Source organism: Artemia franciscana, chromosome 20 (genome assembly GCF_032884065.1).
Source record: "Artemia franciscana chromosome 20, ASM3288406v1, whole genome shotgun sequence".
NCBI lineage: Eukaryota > Metazoa > Arthropoda > Branchiopoda > Anostraca > Artemiidae > Artemia > Artemia franciscana.
In genome coordinates, this window is record NC_088882.1 from 10,581,699 (window position 1) to 10,604,738 (window position 23,040).

General features: G+C 34.7%; 2 protein-coding genes across 3 annotated transcripts in view; one reads left to right on the forward strand and one right to left on the reverse strand.

The window, feature by feature from the left end:
- Positions 1–982: 982 nt before the first annotated feature.
- LOC136039746 (required for meiotic nuclear division protein 1 homolog) overlaps positions 983–23,040 on the reverse strand; it is a 103,195-nt gene continuing 81,137 nt past the window's right edge. The window contains exons 5-6 of the mRNA XM_065723591.1: positions 9,987–10,350; positions 983–1,210 (exon numbers count right to left, since the gene is read on the reverse strand). Coding sequence (XP_065579663.1) covers positions 1,061–1,210; positions 9,987–10,350 — 514 coding nt within the window. The 3' untranslated portion in view covers positions 983–1,060. The remainder of the gene's footprint in view (positions 1,211–9,986; positions 10,351–23,040) is intronic.
- The window catches only part of LOC136039744 (cysteine sulfinic acid decarboxylase-like), a 34,030-nt gene continuing 31,193 nt past the window's right edge, over positions 20,204–23,040 (forward strand). Inside the window, exon 1 of one of the 2 annotated variants that reach the window (XM_065723587.1) lies at positions 20,204–20,355. Coding sequence is in view for 1 of the 2 variants with exons in the window: in XM_065723586.1 (XP_065579658.1) it covers positions 20,419–20,450 (32 nt within the window). In the remaining variant the exon portion in view is untranslated. Of the gene's footprint in view, positions 20,451–23,040 lie in introns of both variants that reach the window. The other variant, XM_065723586.1, reaches the window with a different exon arrangement.

Consider the following 23,040-nt stretch of genomic DNA (forward strand, 5'->3'; position numbering starts at 1 on the left):
ATTTTCTTATATTTCTAATTATTTTCTTATTTTCTATTTAATAATTAACAGAAACGTCAAGCATCATAGAGGTTAGAACGATTAAGCACCCTTATTTGTGTCTGTAGTTGATGAAATCGAATCATAGCGGTGTTAAATGTTTACAGATATTGAAGATAGGAAATGTATTTTATAGAACTTAATTCATTAATTGAATTTGAATATGAATTAATTGAATTTGAATATGAATTAATTGAATATGAATTGAATTTAACTTATTTTATGGAATTTAACTTAGGGAATTTAATTTATTCCACATTTACGGAATTCGACTCCGTCTTTCCTATCTCCTCGGGTTTTTGGTGATAGACACCACTCAATTTAAGACTTGTTAATTTTGTCAACTGTCAAAAACCTGGTGGTCAGAAAAAAGCCCAATCGAGTCTCAAAGCACCATAACGTGAGAAAGGGCGTATTTTCTTTATATTTAAATTTAATATCTGCTAGTATTAAAACTTAAAGTTGCATTGATATCTCTAGGTATTAAAAAGGGTACTAGCCCTTTCAATTTCCAATCGAATGGGCCCTTTTCGAAGTTTCTTCGACAACTGCTTCGATATGAAGTTCCCTGGTCTAAATAAAAAATTCATTATGCCCACATCGCTCTTTACTTCGCCAACGCTATTGTGCTGCCCATGATACATATATATATATATATATATATATATATATATATATATATATATATAATATATATATATATATATATATATATATATATATATATATATATATATATATATATATATATATATATATATATATATATATATATATTTTAGATTTTATTTTTAAAAAATTTCCTTTTTTAATGTTGAAGACGCCTTGTTTTGTACAGAGGAAATATTCTTTCGATTGATTCTCTTCTTTTTCCTCATAATGGTCCGTTTGTCTTCTCTAGATTTATTTCTTTGTTAAATCAATTAAGAAATATTTCTGTAAAATATCTGAAAAGATTCCCTTTTATTACAACAACAGGTTATAACAATTATGCAAAAGTTTTCCCCGATCAGATAAACAACTAATGGATAAAATGAAGAATTTCAAAAAGCACTTCAATCATAATTAAAACTATAATCATCCATTCTAATCTGATATGGTGTTTGTCTGTAAGCTTATCTGAGATCAGTTCAATCAGGTCAAAGCAGTGACTTAATTTTTCATTCATCACCTAAAAAGAAATAAATATCTTAATGATCTCATAAATTAATAAAAATATTTTACACTCTTTTGGAGAAATCTGGGTGTTTATTTATTTAATAAATAAAAAGGGAGTTTATTTAATATCTTACGAAACTGAAAGGAAGGTTGTTATAGTTCTCAATATAGGTCACTTCGTATTGTGAAATATATCACAAAAAGTAACAATAAGATTATTAGGCCCCTTTTTTAAACTACCAAAAACATTTTCAGCTTATCAAAAGCTTAAAGGAAAAAATAAACACGCTTCCTTCGGAGCAATTTCAAATGTAACCTATCTGATTTTATAACCTAAAAAGTAAATAAAACGCTGATGTTTTCTTTACATTTTGATTTGAATAAGTATTTCCAAGTAAATTTTAAATGTTTTAATTTTATATATTTACATAATTAAATACTTATATAATCATAATTTATTATTATATAATAAATTTTTTTATTATTAATTATCTTATATATTATAATTTATCTTATAAATATATATATATATAAATATATATATATATATATATATATATATATATATATATATATATATATATATATATATATATATATATATATATATATATATATATATATATATATATATATATATATATATATCTTCTATAATTTATTAATTATATATATAATTTATATATTATAATATAAATTATCTTATGTATTATAATCAAATATTTATATAATTAGTATATAATTTTATATACTTGGTACTTTAAGGTCTTTCTTTGTAACGACCCAATTGTACTGCTATTCAAAAACACATTCAAATTCAAACACAAAAAAGAATACTGGACACAGAACACATCAGTTTTTTTTTTCTTTCATAGAGGTTAATTTTATTCATCCCAACACACTTTTTTGTGTACTCAAACGCACAAGGCTTTGAACGTGATTCGTATTTTGAACTATTTTACTTTGTTTTGGACACCCCACAATTTTTTCGTTTAGAACTAGCTTCAGGGATTAACACATTCATTATTCTCAAACACAGTGATGCTTCAGAATGATTCAGGAATAACACTATGACTGAATCACTGAATCAGAATGATTCAGGAATAACACTAGTTTCAGGAATAACACATTCTTTATTCTCAAACACAGTGATGCTTCAGAATGATTCATTATCAAATAAAATATTCATTGTGATCTTTGACTTGTGTTAACACTCAAGCTCGTTCCTAAAACAATTAAATAAAAAAACAAGTTTTTTCGAACTAAAAGTAAGAAGCGACATCAAAATTTAAAATGAACAGAAATTATTCCTTATATGAAAGGAGCTGTCCCTCTTTACGCCGGGCTCTTTACGCTAGAGTTTGACTCTTTCTCACAAATCTACTTTATAAAACAATTAAAACTGTAGCGTAAAGAGCGGGGCGTTGAGGAGGGGACAGTCCCTTTCATATATGGAATAATTTCTGTTCGTTTTAAGTTTTAATGTCGCCCTTTACTTTCAGTGAAAAAAGCTTGTTTTTTTTTTAATTTAATACCCGAATATTTTTGAATTAATGCAGGTTCTGAATTTGGCTTACCGAAAATGAATAATTAAAACGAAATTTGCATAGAAATTTAACTTTTTTTTAAACTAATAATAATCTTATAATAACCTAAGTTTGATTTTTGTTCCAATTGTTTAAGAATGACTCCTGAATCATAAATGCTGTTTAATTAGAATAATAACCTCTTTTAAAAGTTAAAAAAGAAACTTCAGCGTAAGAGCGAGCCATTGAGGAGAGACAACCCATCTCATATACGTAATATTTTATGTTCGTTTTCAGTTTTAATGTTGCTTTTTTTTCAGTCGAAAAAACTTAGAGTAGGCACGTACGTAGGAACTTGCTTCGGGTGGCCCAGAAATAAAAAAATCTATGAAGTGCATAAGAATTTAGTATTTGAGGGGGGGGGGTATGTCCTTAACCAGGTGATGGCATAATTTGAACATATTTGCCGACCTCAAATACTGTAATTTGAAAGAATTCAAATTATATTAAAATGCAGGGGATTAGGAAGAAATCATAAAACGATCTGAGGAGGCCAATGATTCTTAGGCAGTATTTTCTGCCCTCGGAAGAATCTGAGAAATTCGAGCGAGGAAATCCAACAATTTCGTGTTTTTTCACCTCATTCCAGAAATACTCAATAATATCCTTCTAGGTCCGTGAGCAAATTAAAATAAGAGCATTATCAAAATCACAAATGGATTCTCTTGATCAATTTTCTCAGCTATTTAGGGGAGTTTATTAAACAGCTCGTACTAAAGAACTGTCGGCAAGGAGCGACTCAACCCAATACTAACCGAAACAATAAAGAAATAGGATTTTGGTAGCAATAGATACTTCATAAGCTGATTCCAAATATATAACTTGCTGATTCCAAATGTACAAAATTCGTCAAATTTAATGCTATCAATTATAAGCTACGAACCGAAGAAAATTTGCCAGATTTTAGAAAAATGGAAATACTCCAAAAAGTCAAGGGATATCAGTAAAATCACACCGTCAGATTCAGCACACCAGAGAACTCTACTGTGGAGGTTTCAAGCTTCTATCTACAAAAACGTGGAATTTTTTGTCACAAGAAATATCACGAGTGCGTGTTTATTTGTTTTCTCAGGGGTGATCGTATCAAACCAATGGTCCTAGATGATCAAGAAAGGCTTATTCGAACGGAAATCGAAAGTTCTAGGGCTGTTTTTACGTGACCAAAAAGACTAGAGGGCAACTAGCCTCCTCCCACGTCCCTATTCCGCCCAAGACACCAGATCAAAATCCTGAGGCAGCCATTTGATCCAGAATAGTTGAAAGGCTCAATAACTATGCCTTTGGTGATGAGATCACCTCTCATAGTCCCTACCGAAAGGGCTGTAAAGTTGCACAATTTGCCCATTGTTCATATTTAGAATTTGTTATTGGGAAAGATACGGATTTTTTTTTTTTTTGGGGGGGGGAATTTTTCACGAGGTTATTTCTCAGTAGGGAGGAAAGTTTTGGGTTAACTTTCAGTAGGAAACTTTCGGGGTTAATTTTCCTGGGAAAATTTTACATAGGGGGGGGGGGGAGGGCTCCTGTCGTAATTTCAAAAACAGTCTGAAATTTTCCCCCTGAATAATCAAGTTTTTTCAATTAAAAGTAAGGAGGAATATTAAAACGAAAAGAAAACTATTCAGTATAACAAGGGGGCTTCTCAATTCTCAAAAACACTGCTCAATCTAATTCAACGACCCTTGTGTTTCATGAGTTGTTCTTAAAGAACTGGGACAACAAGTAAAACTCTAGCGTAAAGAGGAAGGGGCGACCCCCTCACACACGGGAAAATTTCTGTTTGTTTTAAGTGTTAATATTGCTCCTTACTTTAAATGGATTTTTTTTATTTGTGACATCAGCTATTCCTGTAAAAAAAAAAAAAAAAAAAAATCGAAGAAGCATGTACTTTATCCTCGAACTGAAGAAAAACGGCGTTTGAGAGTGTAGACCATAATTTATAAAATAATAAAAATAATGTTGCAATGACATAATCTATCAAACTGACACTAAAAAAATGTATTGCTTAAATAAACAGAGCTGTCATTTGAAGTTCCATGATGCCAACAACACTGGCCAAAATATTTGAAATTTTTCTCACTCTGCATTTTATTGTAGCACATGTTGTGAAGACATGACAGCATGTGCTTCAATTGTTTGTGGATTTCATTCCTAATCTAGAAAGTCAAGTTTTACTTCACGGTCATAAACTTGAGGAATAGCCAAAGCCGCTGTTTGTTAAAATACAAGTTGACTGAGGGAAAAACCTAACTAAAATACTTATTCCCAAAATAAAACTTAAAATCGATTGGGTTCTAAAAGGACAAGCAATCCCCCTAAAAAAATTTTCCGTTTATACTATTTATGCTTTATTTGTTACAGAAGAGAGTTAAAGGCTCTGGGAATGGAAATCATTAAGGACGAGTAATCATATCCATGGATTGCCATAAAAATGATAACCAGTGGCGCCAAGTCATATAAATTAGGAAGAGAAGGGGAGGGGGTGTGAAAATAGTGTTCAGGAAAAGTTGGGGTAGGGGTATTTTTTCATTTTTAAAATGGAAATACCCTAGAAAAAAAAATCCATTTTAGAATGTAAATTCAAAAACAGTATTTTTCAAAATCTGAGGGGACGGGGGGAATTTTCTGAGGAACTCCCCCCTCAACCGAAGCTAAGAATTAAAAACTAAGAAGAGTTTTTCAAGTTGGCTGTCAAGTATCATTTTCAGCATATTGTCTCTATTTTGAATTGAGGATAGCTTGTTACATAACTTTCCTCGCAGAATCGATTTCTATATACAAATGTGCTGTATCTTAGAAGGTTGCATAGATTGGCACTCTAACTTTACGTTGTGCTAAAAGAGCAATACCATAAAATTCCCCGATCCACAGCACTCATCCAAATGTAATGCTTCCTACCGTGACAATTGCTTCCCAGCCCCTCCCCCTAACCTCAATGAGGCCTGATATAAGCCTAGGATATATACAACTGTTTGAGGATTCCACTGGTGTGTACTAGTTTTTGTATTTCTTTTTTTTCATCAACAGTTGATTCATAATGCAAAATAATGCCGATTTGAAAAAAAACGGCTATTTTTCTCACTGGCAAAGTTGAGTCCCAATTTCAGTTTCCTGTATTCTTCAGTACTCATCATAAGTCAACTTTTACTGATTAATTCTGCAAAAAAGGGACATTCCTTGGCCCACTTGGTAATAATTAAATAGTTTAACGTGTTTCTATAGAGACACTGAGAATTCCTTCGAGAGGCTCAAGTATTTTTAGGAAGCTTCTTTGGAAGGGAAAAAAAGTAATAAAAAAAGAGGAATTGACATTACGGTTTTAACTTTCTGATGTTATCTACACTAAATGATATGATACTTTTTATCCATTTATTATGTTTGTATTTTCCCTGTCTACATCGAGAATGCCTTGTTTCGCTTGCTAATACTCGAATAGTTCCCCGTGATTCTACAGAGAAGTTAAAAACGTATACAAGACGTTTCTTCAAGAGGCTACCATGGAGAGATAAAAGTAAAAAAGCGATGTAAATAAGCAGAGCTAATATTTTATGCGGGTGTTTATTATTAACTTTCTGATGTTATGAACACTAAATTGCATAATGTTTTTTATTTATGTTTTATGCAACATATTTGTGCTTTCCTCACAGACAGACTTTCAATTTTCCTTTCAACTTTCACTAATTTATCATGTTTGTAGCAATAACTGCAACCTAGTAAAGAAAAATCACAGCCCAGAAAAATCAAAACTTAAAACAAGGATTTTAAAATAAATTGTACATTGTAAAAGAATAGATTTAGAAGGATTTCAAATAGATTTAGTAATGGTATTCTACAAAAAGGGATCATGCCTTGGTTCGCTTGCTTACGTTCAAAAAGTTCCACGTGCTTCTACAGAGAAGTTAAAATCGTCTTCAAGACGTTTCTTCGAAAGGCTACTATGGAGAGACAACAGTAAAAAAGTGATGTAAACAAGTAGAGCTAATATTTTATTTAGGCGTTTATTATCAACTTTCTGATGTTACAAAAACTAAATGGCATAATATTTTTTACTCATATTTTATGCAACATATTTGTGTTTTCCCCACAGACAGACTTAGGTTCCTTTCAACTTTCACTAATTTATCATGTTTGTGGCAATAACTGAAACCTAGTAAAGAAAAATCGCAGCCCAGAAAAACCAAAACTTAAAACAAGGATTTTAAAATTAATTTTATATTGCAAAAGAATGGCCATTTCACATAGATTTAGGAATGGTATTCTACAAAAATACGGCCATGCCTTGGTTCGCTTGCTAAAGTTCAAATAGTTCCACGTGCTTCTACAGAGAAGTTAAAATCGTCTTCCAGGGTCTCGAAGACGTTTCCAAGATTTTTAGGTGGTTTCTATGGAGAGATGGAAGTAAACGAGAGCTGAGAGCTCATATGGCACTTGTGACGAGGTCGGAAGAGCCAGGGCTCATATGGCATGAGCTCTAGCAAAATTAAAAGAATCAATAGATCCTTTAAAGGAAAATCAGGGGCTTAATGCCGGTCGAGATTAAAAATAAGAGCTCTGAGTCACGAGGTCCTTCTAAATGTCAAAATTCATTAAGATCTGATCACCCACTTGTAAGTTAAAAATACTTCAATTTTTCTAATGTTTTCTCTCCCTTCAGCCCCCCCCCCCCCAGATGGTTGAATCAGGGAAAACGACTTTATCAAGTCAATTTGTGCAGCTCCCTGACACACCTACCAATTTTCATCTTTCTAGCACGTCCAGAAGCACCAAACTCACCAAAGCACTGAACCCCAGCCCTTAACTCCCCCAAAGAGAGCGGATCCAGTCCGGTTACGTCAATCACGAATCTACGGCATTTATAAGCGTTTTCCAAGATTTCCGGTTTCAACCTCCAACTCCCCCAAATCTCAGCAGATCTGGTCGGGATTTGAAATAAGAACTCTGAGACAGAAGTTCCTTCTAAATATCAAATTTCATTAAGATCCGGTCACCCGTTCTTAAGTTAAAGATACCTCAATTTTTCTAATTTTTCCAAATTAACAACCCACAACTATCCCAAAGAGAACAGATCCGTTCCAATTATGTCAATCACGTATGTATAACTTGTGCTTATTCTTCCCATCAAGTTTCATCCCCATCTCTCCACTCTAAGCGTTTTCCAAGATTTCCAGTTTCCTCCTCCAGCTCCCCTCAAATGTCACTGGATATGGTCGGGATTTAAAATGAGAGTTCTAAAGCACAAGATCCTTCTAAATATCAAATTTCATAAAGATCTGATCACCCGTTGGTAAGTTACAAATACCTCATTTTTTTAATGTTTCCGAATTACCAAACTCCAGCAAAGAGAGCGGATACGGCCCGGTTATGTCAGTCACTCATCTTAGACTTCTGCTTATTCTTTTCACCAAGTCTCATCCCAATCTCTCCGCTTTAAGCGTTTTCCAAGATTCCCCCCCCCAATGACATTAGACCCGGTCAGGATTTAACATAAGAGATCTGAGTTACGAGGCTCTTCTAAATATGACATTTCATATAGATCCTATCATTTCTTCGTAAGTTAAAAGTACCTCATTTTTTTAATGTTTTAGAATTAACCCTTCCCCCCAGCTCCCCCCAAAAAAGCGGATCCGTTCCGGTTATGTGAATCACGTATGTAGGACTTGTGCTTATTTTTCCCACCACGTTTCATCCCGATCCCTTCACTCTAAGCGTTTTCCAAAATTTTAGATTCCCCCCAATGTCATCGGATCCGGTCGGGATTTAAAATAAGAGCTCTGAGACACGATTTCCTTCGAAATATCAAATTTCATTGAGATCCGATCACCCGTTCGTAAGTTAAAAATACCTCATTTTTTTCTAATTTTTCAGAATAACCCTCCCCCCCAACTCCTCCAAAGAGAGCGGATCCGTTCCGGTTATGCAAATCACGTATCTAGGACTTGTGATTATTTTTCTCACCAAGTTTCATACCGATCCCTCGGCTCTAAGCGTTTTCCAAGATTTTAGGTCCCCCCCCCAACTCCGTCCAATGTCACCAGATCCGGTCGGGATTTAAAACAAGAGCTCTGAGACGCGATATCCTTCCCAACATTAAATTTCATTAAGATCCGATCATCCGTTAGTAAGTTAAAAATACCTCATTTTTTCTAATTTTTCCGATTTAACCCCCCCCCCCAGATGGTCGAATGGGGGAAACGATAAATTCTAGTTTAATCTGGTCTGGTTTCTGATACGCCTGCGAAATTTCATCGTCCAAGCTTACCTGGAAGTGCCTAAAGTAGCAAAACCGGGACAGACAGACCGACAGAATTTGCGATCGCTATATGTCACTTGGTTAATACAAAGTTCCATAAAGAACGATGTAAATAAGTACAACTAATATTTTATTTAGGCGTTTATCATTAACTTTCTGATGTTATGAACACGATATGACGTAGCTTTCTTATTTTACGTTTTTATTTCAGGTTTTTTATATAATGTGAATTTTATTCGAGAGACCTATGATCTTTAGGAAGCTCCCATGGAGAGATAAAAGTAAAAAGTGTTTATGTTTTGCTTTCTACGAGCTGTGGTTTCTCTCTACTAGGATTATACAAATGAAAATATAGAAAAATGGGCGTAATATTTTGAAACAAGACAGTTTTATAAAACTGTTATAAAACGTATAAAATGTATCCTAATTCAATTGAAATTACTTAATTCAATCAAAATTACTGATTTGCCACCTCATGACTTAAAGCTAAATAATAACACGACACTTAAGCTATTGCGTAGTTTGAAAATCCCTAGTTTACAAGCTGGTAGAGCCTATTACAATATGTATGGTGTCAAAAAATATAAAAAAAATTTCAATAAGCAGGGTATAACAATATCCCTGCGTAGGGCCTCGGTTACATAATAAAATTGATTATGTACATACAGATCAGAGATCTGGGTCAAAGATTGAACAAGAGAAAATAATCCATGCAAACACTTATTTAAAAAAAATGAACGTAGTTATTTTAAATAGCAAAAATAAGTAGAACTAATATTTTATCCAAGTATTTATAATTGAATTTCTGACCATACGAACACTAGGTGAGGTAGTTTTTTTTTGTTTTTTGGCTGTTTTTTTTCCAACAAGTTAGGGTTATTTTAACTTTTACTAATTTATCATGGTTGAAGACGCTAATCCAGGAATAGTCCTCAGTAAACAAAGGGTCATACCTTGGTTCGCTTGCTAATATTCAAATAGTTATATGTACTTCTATAGAGAGGTTCAAGATTTTCTCTATCCCAGTAAAAATCTGGTGTATCCAACAAATCTGACGACAAATTGATGGAATGACGAAGTGCAAAAAGTTCTCCCTGTTTTCGAAGAACATCTTGGCGTGACAAACTGATTTTCCCACTCGATTTTAAATCTTCAGTTATATCTTCAATTTTGCCAATAAATGACGACAATGATGATTCCCAAATTGCTAATTTTACAGATTGTGCTATAGCATTGGAGAATGCATATTTTTCAAAGTCCGCTGGATCTTCGGTGTTTAAATATATCACACCGGAATTAGTCATACGGGTTTTTGTCCTAAAAAAAAATAAATAAAGAAATCAAAATTTGGTCTCATAGTCAAGATAATATTTAAAACTCGTAACATAAACAAATTTCTCACAACAACCTTTTCTTTTGATTACCAAGCAATATCTACAATAAATCCTGAGACTAACTGCTGGCAGAAATATAATATCTATACATCTTGTCCTTTTTGGCCAACCGTCTGGGGCTACACGGAAAGCAGGTCGTCCTTGTCTGGGTTGGGAGGATGTCATAAATAAAGATTTAAAGGAAATGGGAACTTCCTGAGAGGGTGTAAAGAGGGAGGCCTTGAATAGATTAGGTTGGAGGAGGAGCGTGCGTAGCTGTGTTGGCCTCTAGCGGCTTGGTGCTGCAGTGAGTTATTAGTAGTAGTAGTATATATCTAAGCAATCTATTAATATAAAGGATCGGAACCAAAAAATATACCTAGAAGCTAAATACTATAAAAAAAATCTCCGTGTTTTGTCTGTTTTCATTATTTTACACTGCTACTGCTATCTGCTACGTTTCAGCAAGGGCGCTCGTATTCGTTTATTGAAATAGCTATCGTAGCACTGAAAAATGAACGCTAAATTACGCTACTTTTACAATCACAAAATAGTTACTAATTAGATACACTTATGAAATATGGTGCAACTTCCAATTCACTTGTTAAATGCTCTTAACAAATATGGTACAAAGGAGTTTGCGAATCTGTTCGTATGCCACTTGACTGGTTCTAGTCTGTTGTAGTGCCTAGTATGTCTGCTGATTGATGCAGATGGTGGGAGTATGGACCGGTGCTTCTCGTTTGTTAATAGTGATTTCCCAAATTTCATTATTAGCTCACAGGAGACCAAAAATTTTTAATATTGCCACAAAAGAACCAAAAATCCCCGCAAAAATAAGCATAAAAGTATAAAATGATGCAACATTTCAAAATAATGAATCTGTGCTAGCAATTTTTTTTTCAAACGCCCACCCCTTTAAGGTTCATTCACAATGAGATTTTACCAATAACATATTAAGATAGCACTAGCTTGACCCAATCAGATTTTTCATAGAATTTACTGATTAGCTGAAAATTTTTATGAAAGATTCTGATTGGCTCAAACTAGCGCAATATAAATCTTGGAATTGCTAAAAACCCATTATGAATAGGCCTTAACCCGCTGGAAAAGAAAAGAAACTTTTGGCTCCTGACTAGCAAAAAACTAAGGCTGATGGCTTTTCGAGCCGGATTTGAGGTGTCGCCTTTGCTAAGTGGTTTTGATTTTTGTAATCACGCAAATTGGTCACTTACAATTCACTCATATAAATTAGTCTAATCGGCTCCAATATGCATGTTATATACGTAAAAAGGAGGGGGTTGACTTAAGTATGTCTCATCCGAAATCTTACGATAATTATGACTTTCCTACAATACCATATATTTCTCATATAGATTCAATTCCCCCCTCCAAAAAAAATCCTTGGATCAGTGCCTATCTGTGGGTGGCTTGTACAATTTCATAGCAACGACATTTAGTTTTTTCACAAAGGCTTTGGCAAATCAGTTATAGATCTCTCACTTTTCATTCTAAATAAACCGTGACAGGTCAATGCTTGCCAGCTAATTATTAGGGGATGTATGAGACGAATTTATTTTCCTCACGTCGACTTGCTGTCTCAGAGGAGGACCCCACAACAGCTTAAATTATGAACGGATGTTAACGAACTAAGAAAAATACTTTTTTTTTCTTCTAAAGCATCACATGTACTGAAAAAAAATCGATATTTTTGCCAGAATTAGTGTAATTAATTATATATGAGCTATTCAGAAGCCAGTCAATTTAATCCAAACCTTAAAATTGTTGCCCGTTTCTTGAGTCTCACATTAAAAAGATATTCCGCAAAAATAAGATGAGTAAAATATGTTCATTATGCACAGTCCACTAAATTTTCCCATATTTCCAGATTTTTTTATTTTTTTTTTTGCTAAAGCACATAAAAAAACAAAACAAAAACGCTTGACATTTTTCAGCCAGATATTTCTTAAATCAATATTAAAACCAGTTGTTTATTTTCTTTTGTCTTTTCTCTGTTGTATTGTCTCTCAGATACGATGGATTTCACTTCGGAACGATTCGAAGGATGGTAAATGAATCAAGAAACCATCCTTTATTTGGATAAAGAAATAAGAAAAGCTTTTACAAAGTAATAGCAATGACATTTTCCTAAAAGCAATCAGCCATCAGAGATCAGCAAGGATATCACACCCCCCCCCCCCTCTCCCGGCTCTAGAGATCCAAATGTATACAAAAGCTATACATTTTGACAGTATACGACACAATAACGGCTAGAAATAGCAAGTATTCGTAACGTTCACCAGATGGAAAACCTTGGGAGGCCAGCCCAGCCCCCTGCACAAATTCCTAATGGCGCCCTTGCCTTCAGATATTGTTACTGAATTTTTTTTGTTACTACATGCCAAATTAAAATTATTAAAATCTTTAAACTGGAAATTCAATTAAAAAATAAGCATCATAAATCTATACATCTTGTAAATTTAAGAACATGAAATTTTCAAAAAACAAACATATCTTAATACACATATATTCACTAAAATGGGTTATACCATAATACGATATATTATTATTACTGGAAACCCAAAAATATTTAATTTTTTTAAAATCCTAAATTACATAAAAAAAAATACAAAACTAGAAGAATAAATAGGAAAAATGCCATAACTCTATAGATATTGCAAATTTAAAAACATGGAATTTTCCCGGGTAACCACAAATAAATACAAATGTATAGTACCTGTGTCTAAATCATATTTACGTTATGTAATGTAGGACTCATATATTAATAATCGTTAACGACTAAATAAATACAATTACTTGCTCAAAAATCTTAATCTTATGTTCTACGAAATAAGTTTTTATCTTATGAAATCTTATGTTGAATAAATTTGCCAAATACGTTGTAGAATTTTTGGTGAGAATATCCGTGATGGGAATATGGATAGGACAAGCAGTTACTTTACTGGCATCAGACAATCAATTTTTGTTTCAAAGTCTTCATATTCTTTGGAACAACTCCTTACCTATAATCTTTCATTTTAAACAAGCCATGACAGGTCGAGCCTAGCCAGCTAATCATTAAAATTAATATATTTTTATCCATTCTTTTCTTTGCATTACAGAAGGACTTGACAACAGCAAAAATTATAGACTGAGTTCAATAAGTAAAAGTAAAAATACTTTTTCTTTCTTTCTAACTTCTTATTTACTTTTAAAAGACAGTGAAAAACATCCAATATTTTTTTTTGGAATTACGGTACAAAATTAAAAATTTCGTTAAGACATTATGATTATATAATAGCAAAAGTTGTATTTTTACAGCCGGATTAAACGCACCATTAATTGTATGGAGATCTGATGTATATCATGGTAATTCGATGTTAATGGCTCTGTGGATGGTTAGCCACAATAATATACAAGCATTTTTCACTGGCACCATAAGATAAGCAACAGCAAACAACCTTATGCTTAAGTTGTGGTTTTAGAAAAAGCGGCGCCGTTATCTAGCGGTCCAAATGAAAGACTTGGTCAAAGCGATGAAAGACTTGAAAGCCTAATTAGAGCAAAGCGAAAACGGATAGTTTCTGTGAGAGGCAAAGATATAGTAAAGATAAGCAAAAAGATAAAGCAAAGATAAGTAAGTAAGTAAGACGGTACTAGACCCTTAAGGTCCAAACCGGCGGTGCTGATCTCCGTTTCATGACCCTTCAGCCAGAAAGTGCAATGGGGGGGTTGGGGGCCAACCATAATGTGCTTTCGCACAACCTTCTTGCTTACCTTCCCCAGATTTCTCCAGGTACCCATTTAGCTGGGTCGAGTCTGCCTGAGCTTACAGAGTCATACCACTGACCCCCGTCCCAAACTAAATAACTGGTCGCAACTCGGATTAAACCCATGCCCCTTGGACACAGAATTCCCACGCCAGCGCGCCAACCACTCAGCCAGACTCAGAGCCACTCAGAGGCAAAGATGGCATAAGTTTTTCAGAGTTGCATAAAAAATGATTATTTTCACTTCTTTAAAATGCCCTATTATCCTAGGCAGAACAAGGGCATTCACTGGAGCGGTGTGTCGGGCACTGGTTGAAAATGGACGACTTGGACATGACATTATTAGTATATTGACATCCCCCTTCCCCTGCTGCCAAAAAAGCTCTGGATCTCTATCTTCAGCTTTCAATATGTAAAAGCATGGCTGACAATAATCCTACTGATAATGGATAAAAATTTACCTTCTTCCTTACAGAATAAACTATCTCCCTAGAATAAGGCACGAATATGTCTATTTTCTTGTATCTACGTCCTTTCCCTTTTCTAACATGAAAGGCAGTGTCAGCAACTCAATCCCATCCTTGAGCATCATATAACAGAATCTACCGTGTAAAATGAAGCCCAAAGTGGCCCCTGCGCCAAGACCAGTTTCTTATCCCCTCCCTATGATAAAAGGGATTTTTCCGCCGTCCAACTGTTTGCTAACAATGTTAGCTAACGGACATTTGTTTGGAAGGCGGAAACAGAATTGTTAGCTAAGATAAATAAATTCTCCAACAATTTTCTCCAACAAGCATTCGATTTGTTAAAGATATTCTCTAACAATGTTAGCTAGCAGTTTCTAGTTGGAAGGGCGGAAACACTTGTTGGGAAAATTGCTAGCTAACAGCTTTTGGTTTGGACGGCAGAAAACCCCCCCTAAAGTATACGTTCGTTCTTTGTGGGTGGACTGAACCAAACAACAACGAGACGACGCCCATTCACAATGAGATGGTCAAGTTAAAAAGGAGAGAGGGTGTCAGTCGACCCAATAAAGAACAACGCTCGCGTACACGGCAGATTATGTGATGCTAGAGATTGGGCTGAGTTGCTGACATTGTCTTTCATATTAACAAAGGGATGGGACGTAGAAATATAAGAAAATAGACATATTCGTACCTTATTCTATTAAGACAGTTTATTCTGCTAGACAGAGAGTAAATTTTTGCCCGTGATCATGGGGACTCTTGTCAGCCCTGCTTTATCATATTGAAGGGTGAAGATGGAGACACAGAGCTTTTCTGGTAGCAGGACGGAGGGAGGGGGGCAGTAGGGATAGGAACACGATTTCACATTCTAGGATTCGAAACATTTCCAATGTGTTTGTTCTAAAATATTTTATTCTACTTCATCTATTAACAGAGAAATTAAAAGAGATTCTATTGTCATCAGAAAGAGCATTCTCGTCATGATTGCCAAGTTCTGTCACAATATTAGTGACTGCAAGAGATAATTTCATTTTTCTTTGCCAACTCAGATGCTCGTGGATTTTATGAAGGGAAACAAGACAAATAAATGGGTCGCTGAAAGGACAAAATTCCACGTAAAAGAATGCGATGGTCATTTGGAAAAATTTTCCAAACTAGATAACTGGTTTAAGTAAAGGTTCATTAGAAAACAACAATAATAAAAGTTAGAGCCAAAAAAGACAGTAAGTAAAAAAAAGGTCAAAATTTTTACCCATAAGTTTCTTTTACACGATAGATAAAGGTTAACTACCTAGAGTTTTGAGTTTTTTTTTTTTTTTTTTTTTTTTTTTTTTTTTTTTTTTTTTTTTTTTTTTTTTTTTTTTTACAGACAAAAGTCTGAAATGGAGTTTTACATATCAACCTTTTTGCCACCCTAAAAAGCAACAATAATGACAGTATCGCTGCGACACTTGGGCCTTTCGAAAGGTAGAGGAATATTGTAGTACATTTTCTAAAGAAATTATTTCAGGACATTTTTATGCAATCGCTTGAATTGACGATCTTAGTCATTCTGTCATCCTTTATCCGCAAAACATAACCTAGTCATCTCAACCTTTCTCTCATTATTGCCCTAGAAAGTGAGATGAAACCACATTTTTTGCCCTGCTAACTGTTTAAAATCCGATCAAACAAACGGGTACCCAAGCGTATCCGTGGACAATTCCTCTGGAAAACATCCAACAAATCCTCCTTCGTCTTCGAAAGCGCAGACGCTTCAGAACCCTTCTTAAACACAGTCATCATTGTAGCTTCCAATTTTCTAATCTTAGTTCCCAGACTTATCTTCTATTCTTCCAGTTTCTTTTTCAACATAAAAAAAAAAAAAAAACAGCTGGGCCCTTAGCTGCTCTACTTTCTACGTCTTCACTTTTTTTACTTCTACTTTTTACTACTCTACTTTTACTTCTACTACTTTTTACGTCTTCACTTTTTTTACTTCTACTTTTTACTACTCTACTTTTACTTCTACTACTTTTTACGTCTTCACTTTTTTTACTTCTACTTTTTACTACTCTACTTTTACTTCTACTACTTTTTACGTCTTCACTTTTTTTACTTCTACTTTTTACTACTCTACTTTTACTTCTACTACTTTTTACGTCTTCACTTTTTTTACTTCTACTTTTACTTCTACTACTTTTTACGTCTTCTCTTTTTTTACTTCTACTTTTTACTACTCTACTTTTACTTCTACTACTTTTTACGTCTTCACTGCATCCACCATCTTTACTAATAATACAACCGAGATTAGTGAAGATATCCCCTTGATCGATCCTCTCTTTACCCAAATTCTTCACCTTCCTTTATTCCGAGTCTAAGGGACTTAGTCTTCTTAACATAAAATTTTCAGACCTAATTTTTGCACCTTGAACTTCCAAAGCCCCCAATAATTATCGGTTTTGCTATTTTTATCTAAGACACTTAAATTATCTGCATACTCTAGGCCTAGGAGGATTTCGCTTTCCCATTTGATTCCACGCTCTCCCATAGCCTTTGCCGTGTTCCTTGGGACAAAGTTCGTAAAAATTATCCATATAAATGAGGATAGAACGCAACCCTTCTGCACTCCTGATTCAATACAAAACCAGCTACTAACATCTACTAACATCATTTCTTGCCCTAACCGCAGCAACATTGTTCACATACATAGCACTAATCAATTTAATATATTTGTTCGGTATATTAAATATACAAGTATAGAACCTTGGCTAAAGCACTTCAATTGGTTGAATCAGACGCGTGCACACAATATATAAAGGTAAGGATTAAAGGATTAAAGGGGTCCGATGAGTCAGGTGCTTCTTGATTATTAATTTAAGAATAAAAATTTGATCGGCACATCCTCTCCCTTCCTAAAACCACATTGTGCTTCTCTTAAAACTTTATCTACAGCATCTCTGAGCCTAAAAAGTCTCATCATACTAATTAACTTCCTATAAATCAACCAAATTTTAATTAATTTTGCATTTGCATAACTATTTGCGCTTACAAATAGAGTCCCTCGCCTGATACTCTAGATGGGCAGGCCTTATTAGACTAAAATCACATGTTTGCCTGCGATTCCAGGCGACTCAACGGTCATGTGTTAGTCCTAAAACTTGGTTAACCTGCCTGACTCCAGATAGGCGTGCCTCTCCAAAAGTTAAGATACAAGTATTTGTTCAATAAGAGTCAAATTTACTCCCTCCGTTTACCGAAACACTTGGAAAACTATAGGTTTCCCCGTTCGCCTTCGAGTCGAGGGGACTTACCGGTCATTTGTCAATCCTAAAACACGGTAGCCTGCCTGACACTCTAGGCGGGCGAGCCTATAAGGCTTAGGTCACTTGTTTACCTCTGAGTCTAGGCAAATTCAGTCCCCGTTTTCCCTACAAGTCCAATGGACATTGTCCGTTATGAGTTAACCCAAAAATTTCAGTCATCCCCATTGAAATTGCCAGTCGGCTTTCCCAGTAGGCAAAGCTAATATAATAAGAATAATATCAGTGATCCAATTGTCTTCAAAGTCCTGTGGACAAGGTCAGTCATAAATCTTTGAAAATCTTTTATTTTGAGTCTCCAATTGCCTTCAAATGGCTCATAGAAACTAATAAACTATTTGAATTTAACCTTATTCCATGACTACCTTAGTTCTGCCATAGGATCGATGGATGATGGACTATCCATTAAGAAGAGAAATGACATCATTTTTATACAATTCTGAAAAAGGCTTATTGCCTCTCACTCACAGTATTTCAAATATTTTTATATTACATTCACATATCTTAACTTTAAGCCATCTCTTAACTTTTTCATCACAATCCACCAACTTGATTTTAATTCAAATTCCCTCTTTACACTCAATTTTTATTTTTTGTTCCAATTATTTAAGAATGACCCCTGAAACACAAAGGCAGTTTAATTAGAATAATAATCTTTTTTAAAAGTTCTAAAAAAGAATTTAGTGTAAAGAGTGAGCTACTGAGGAGGGGACAATCCCCCCTTATATACGTAATAATTTTGGCTCGTTTTAAATTTTAATGTTGCTCCTTACTTTCAGTAGAAAAAACTTCAGTAGAAAAAACGGCTCCCCCACCATGGAAAATTCCCTTCCCCCCGAAAAATTTCCTTCCCCAACCGAAAATTCCCTTTCCCAGCGAAAAATTCCTCCTAAATACCGTACTACCCCCCAGAAAAATCCCCCCGAAAAATGTCTGTATACTAGCCAATATCTAATACAACATGTAAGCAATGGGCAAAGGTCATACCTTGCAGCCCTTCCCCAAGGACTATGGGGGGGGGGTCAATTCATCCTCAAAGACATAGTTATAAGATCCTCCAACTATGCTGAACACAATGGCTATCTCAAAATTTTGATTGTGTGATTTTAGGGAAAAAGGGACTAGCTGCCCTTTTGGATGGACGCTAGCTGCCCTCCAATATTTTTGTCACTTAAGAAGGGCACTAGAACTTATATTTCCAATCAAATGAGCCCTCTCTCGATCTTCTAGTACCATAGGTTCCAAACGACCACCCCTGGGGAAAGCAAAAAAGAAAAAAAAACTAGAACTTATATTTCCAATCAAATGAGCCATCTCTCGATCGTTTAGGATCACTAGTTAGACACGACCATACTGGAATAAAAACAAATCCGTGATCTTTCTTCTGGCAAAAAGTGCAAAAATCCATGTTTTCGTACATAGGAGCTTGAAACCTCTACTGTAGGGTTCTCTGATATACTGAATCTCACGGTGTGATTGTAATTAAGATCACTTTATATTTTGGGGGTGTGTTCCGCTTCAAAAAAAAACTGGACAAATTTTCTCAGACTCGTAACAATGGGTAACAATAAACTTGATTAATTTTATGTTTTTTGAATAAGCATCAACATTCAATTCTTTTGATGTATCTATTGTCATCAAGACTCAATTTCTTAAGAGTTTCGGTTACTATTGACCCGCATCACTCCTAATTTGGCAACCACGAACTGTCTGATTACTGGTTTTATAGTCCAAGGTACGTTATTTGGTAAATATTTCACAGTTCATATAATTGACTTACCAACAAAGTGAACATACTACTTGATGCCTTTTTTTATGTTCTTTACGAATATAATAATCGCTTCAATCGCAAATTCAAATTTAAGCCCTTTTTGAGCTCTTAAAAATGACCAATTTTCAATTAAAGCATGAGTTATCGGTCTTCCGACAAAATAATACTACGTTTTCTCACTGCCGTTTTCTCGGTCGTTTTCGACAAAATAATTCTGTTTTCTCAGTGCCAAAATTATTTATAGTTAGGTTAGGTCAAAAAGTGCTTAAATTTGAACTTGCTATAGAAGCGATTATTATATTCGTAAAGAGCATAAAAAAATACATCGGGTGGTATGTTCACTTTATTGGTAAGTCAATTATATGAACTGTGATATATTCACCCCTAATTTTTTATTGCCAAGAGTTCAATTCTTGTTTTACTCCGCGTTGCACTAGACGAGACCATGGACTAAATTTTATCATGAAAAAGACCAAGAAGAAAGTGCTTTCTCCTTTGGCAATGCTGTCTTTAATCACGTCAAAAGACAAACAACTGCCATCTCATGTTCTCATGGACAACACATAAAATACATTTCTGATTCACCTTTGTCCCGTAGTCACCATCAGATAACCATAGCGGATAGGAGTAATTGTACAGGTAAACAATGTTATTTATGACAGAGAAAAAGATATTTTTCTTGATAGCCTAGTTTAATTTAGAATGTTTTTTTCTGGATTTGGAACCATCTATAGGTAAGAGAAATTTGTCTATATATTTGTTTCGCTAATTCATAATGAAATGATGAGGATGAGCAGATAGGTTTGCAGGGGAGAGATCTTCGTGCAATCGACTTTATTACAACTGTTTACGAATTTTACGTAACAGTGGAGAGTTAAACGAATTCTTAATAAATCTCAATTTTTGGGATTTTCGGAAACGATTTAACTGCATTCCAGCCAGGGTTGTTGGAAGAGGGAGGGTAGGGGCAAGTTTCTCCAGGCACCATATTAAGATTTTTAAAAAGACGATTGTGTTAGTCAGTTGCTAGTTGAAATTTTTTGGAGAGATGGGGGGGAAGGTAATTTTGTCAAGGGTACCACCATCCCTTGGAACTCCCCTCATCCCAGCTTTACCCTTCATGTGGAGATGCTCGGAATGCGTCGGTTAAACTGAAAGCAAACCGGATATACAACTCAATGTTGCCCATTTTTTTAAAAACATTTGTCACTGAATTTCTTAATTGTCGGTACTTATCAGTTATATAATAAACACTATAGAATTTGGATCACGGATGATGCACACACAAAAATGGCCTAATTGTCTTTTATTGTATTTTTTACATAATTTTTGTGATGATTTTTTTTAACAGTTCGCTTAAAAATTGTTTTTTTGCTTTTGGCGCAAAACGCAGGGCTGGGAATATTTGATTGTGATACGCATGTTGCTCCAGTTGAATTGAAGAATGTAAAAAGCGAATGATTGATCACATGAAATAATACAAAAACAAGTGTGCATTCTAACATACATTATTAGTATACAATTTAATTCCTGCTTACTTCAAATTGAATATGAATTAACTGCCAATCAGTAACGGTTTGTTTTAAAGAAATACCTTAATCCGGATTAAAATATGAATTTTAATGAGTAAAGTATGAAAAATTTGAGTTTTGATGCTTTAACTCATTACTTTTATTCATTAATTCTCATTAGATCGGTCATTTACCCCCATTTTCCTAATTTGATATGACAGTTGTGCAGGAGTTTATACACTAAAGATACAAGCTAAAGAACAAGCAAAGTTACTTTTCCAGCTGTTAATTCGCTCTAACCTGGAACGAAGCATCTAATTTTAATAAATATTACTAACTTTTTGTTAAACCTGGAACATGCTCTATGCAAACCAGTTCATAGTCCTATTAGTCTATTATTATGGAGAATCTGTAAAATTGAAACTTAACCTCGGTAGTGTCCCATCCTTGCGAGATCTCAATATTTTAAGATACTTCTTGTAATATGCCTATATATTTTGTATATCGTCAACTTTTCGGATCCTCCCTCTCCTCAAAATAAATAACATGTAAACTTACTGAGGATAAGCATCTAAAGAAGCGTTTTTAAGGGTACGCGCACAATTCAACTCAGGGAAACCAACTCGTAATGACAAACTGGGGGAGGGACGAATTGGGTATTGACAGACAGAACTTCATAAATTTTGAGGTACCTTCGGCGATTTCAACATAATAACAAGAGCTAAGAGGGCATATGGCACTTGTGATGAGGCATGAAGAGCTAAGAGCCAAGAGATCATATGCTATGAGCTCTAACAAAATTCTATGAATCAATAGATTGATTTAAAAAGGAAAATAACAGGCTTAATGCCGGTCAGGATTTAAAATAAGAGCTCTGAGTCACGATGTCCTTCTAAATATCAAAATTCATTAAGATCCGATCACCCACTCGTAAGTTACAAATATCTAATTTTTTCTAATTTTTCCTCTCCCTTTAGCCCCCCCAGATGGTCGAATCTGGGAAAACGACTTTATCAAGTCAAATTGTGCAGCTCCCTGACACGCCTACCAATTTTCATCGTCCTAGCACGTCCAGAAGCACCAAAATCACCAAATCACTGAACCCCTCCCCCCAACTCCTCCAAAGAGAGCGAATCCAGTACGATTCTGTCAATCACGTATCAAGGACATTGTTTATTCTATCCACTAAGCTTCATCCCAATTCCTCCACTCCAAGTGTTTTTCTAAGATTTCCCCCTCCAACTCCCCCCAATGTCAAAAGATCTGGTCGGGATTTCAAATAAGAGCTCTGAGACATGAATTCCTTCAAAAATCAAATTTCATTAAGATCCGATCATCTATTCGTAAGATAAAAATACCCCAATTTTCACGTTTTCCAAGAATTCCGGTTTCCCCCTCCAACTCCCCCCAATGTCACAGGATCTGGTCGGAATTTAAAATTAGAGCTTTGAAGCTCAAGATCCTTCTAAATATCAAATTTCATTAAGATCTGGTCACCCTTTCGTAAGTTACAAATACCTCAATTTTCAAAATTAACCCCCCCCCCAATTCCACCAAAGAGAGCAGATCCGGTCCGGTTATGTCAGTCACGTATCTTAGACAGGTTTCTATTCTTCCCATCCAGTTTCATCCTGATCTCACCGCTTTAAGTATTTTCTAAGATTCCCGGTCCCCCCAACTGCGCCCCTCCCCCAATTACGCTTAATCTGGTTGAGATTTAAAATAAGAGATCTGAGTTACGAGGTTCTTCTAAATATGAAGTTTCATGAAGATCCGATCACTCCTTCGAAAGTTAAAAATAAGTAATTTTTTC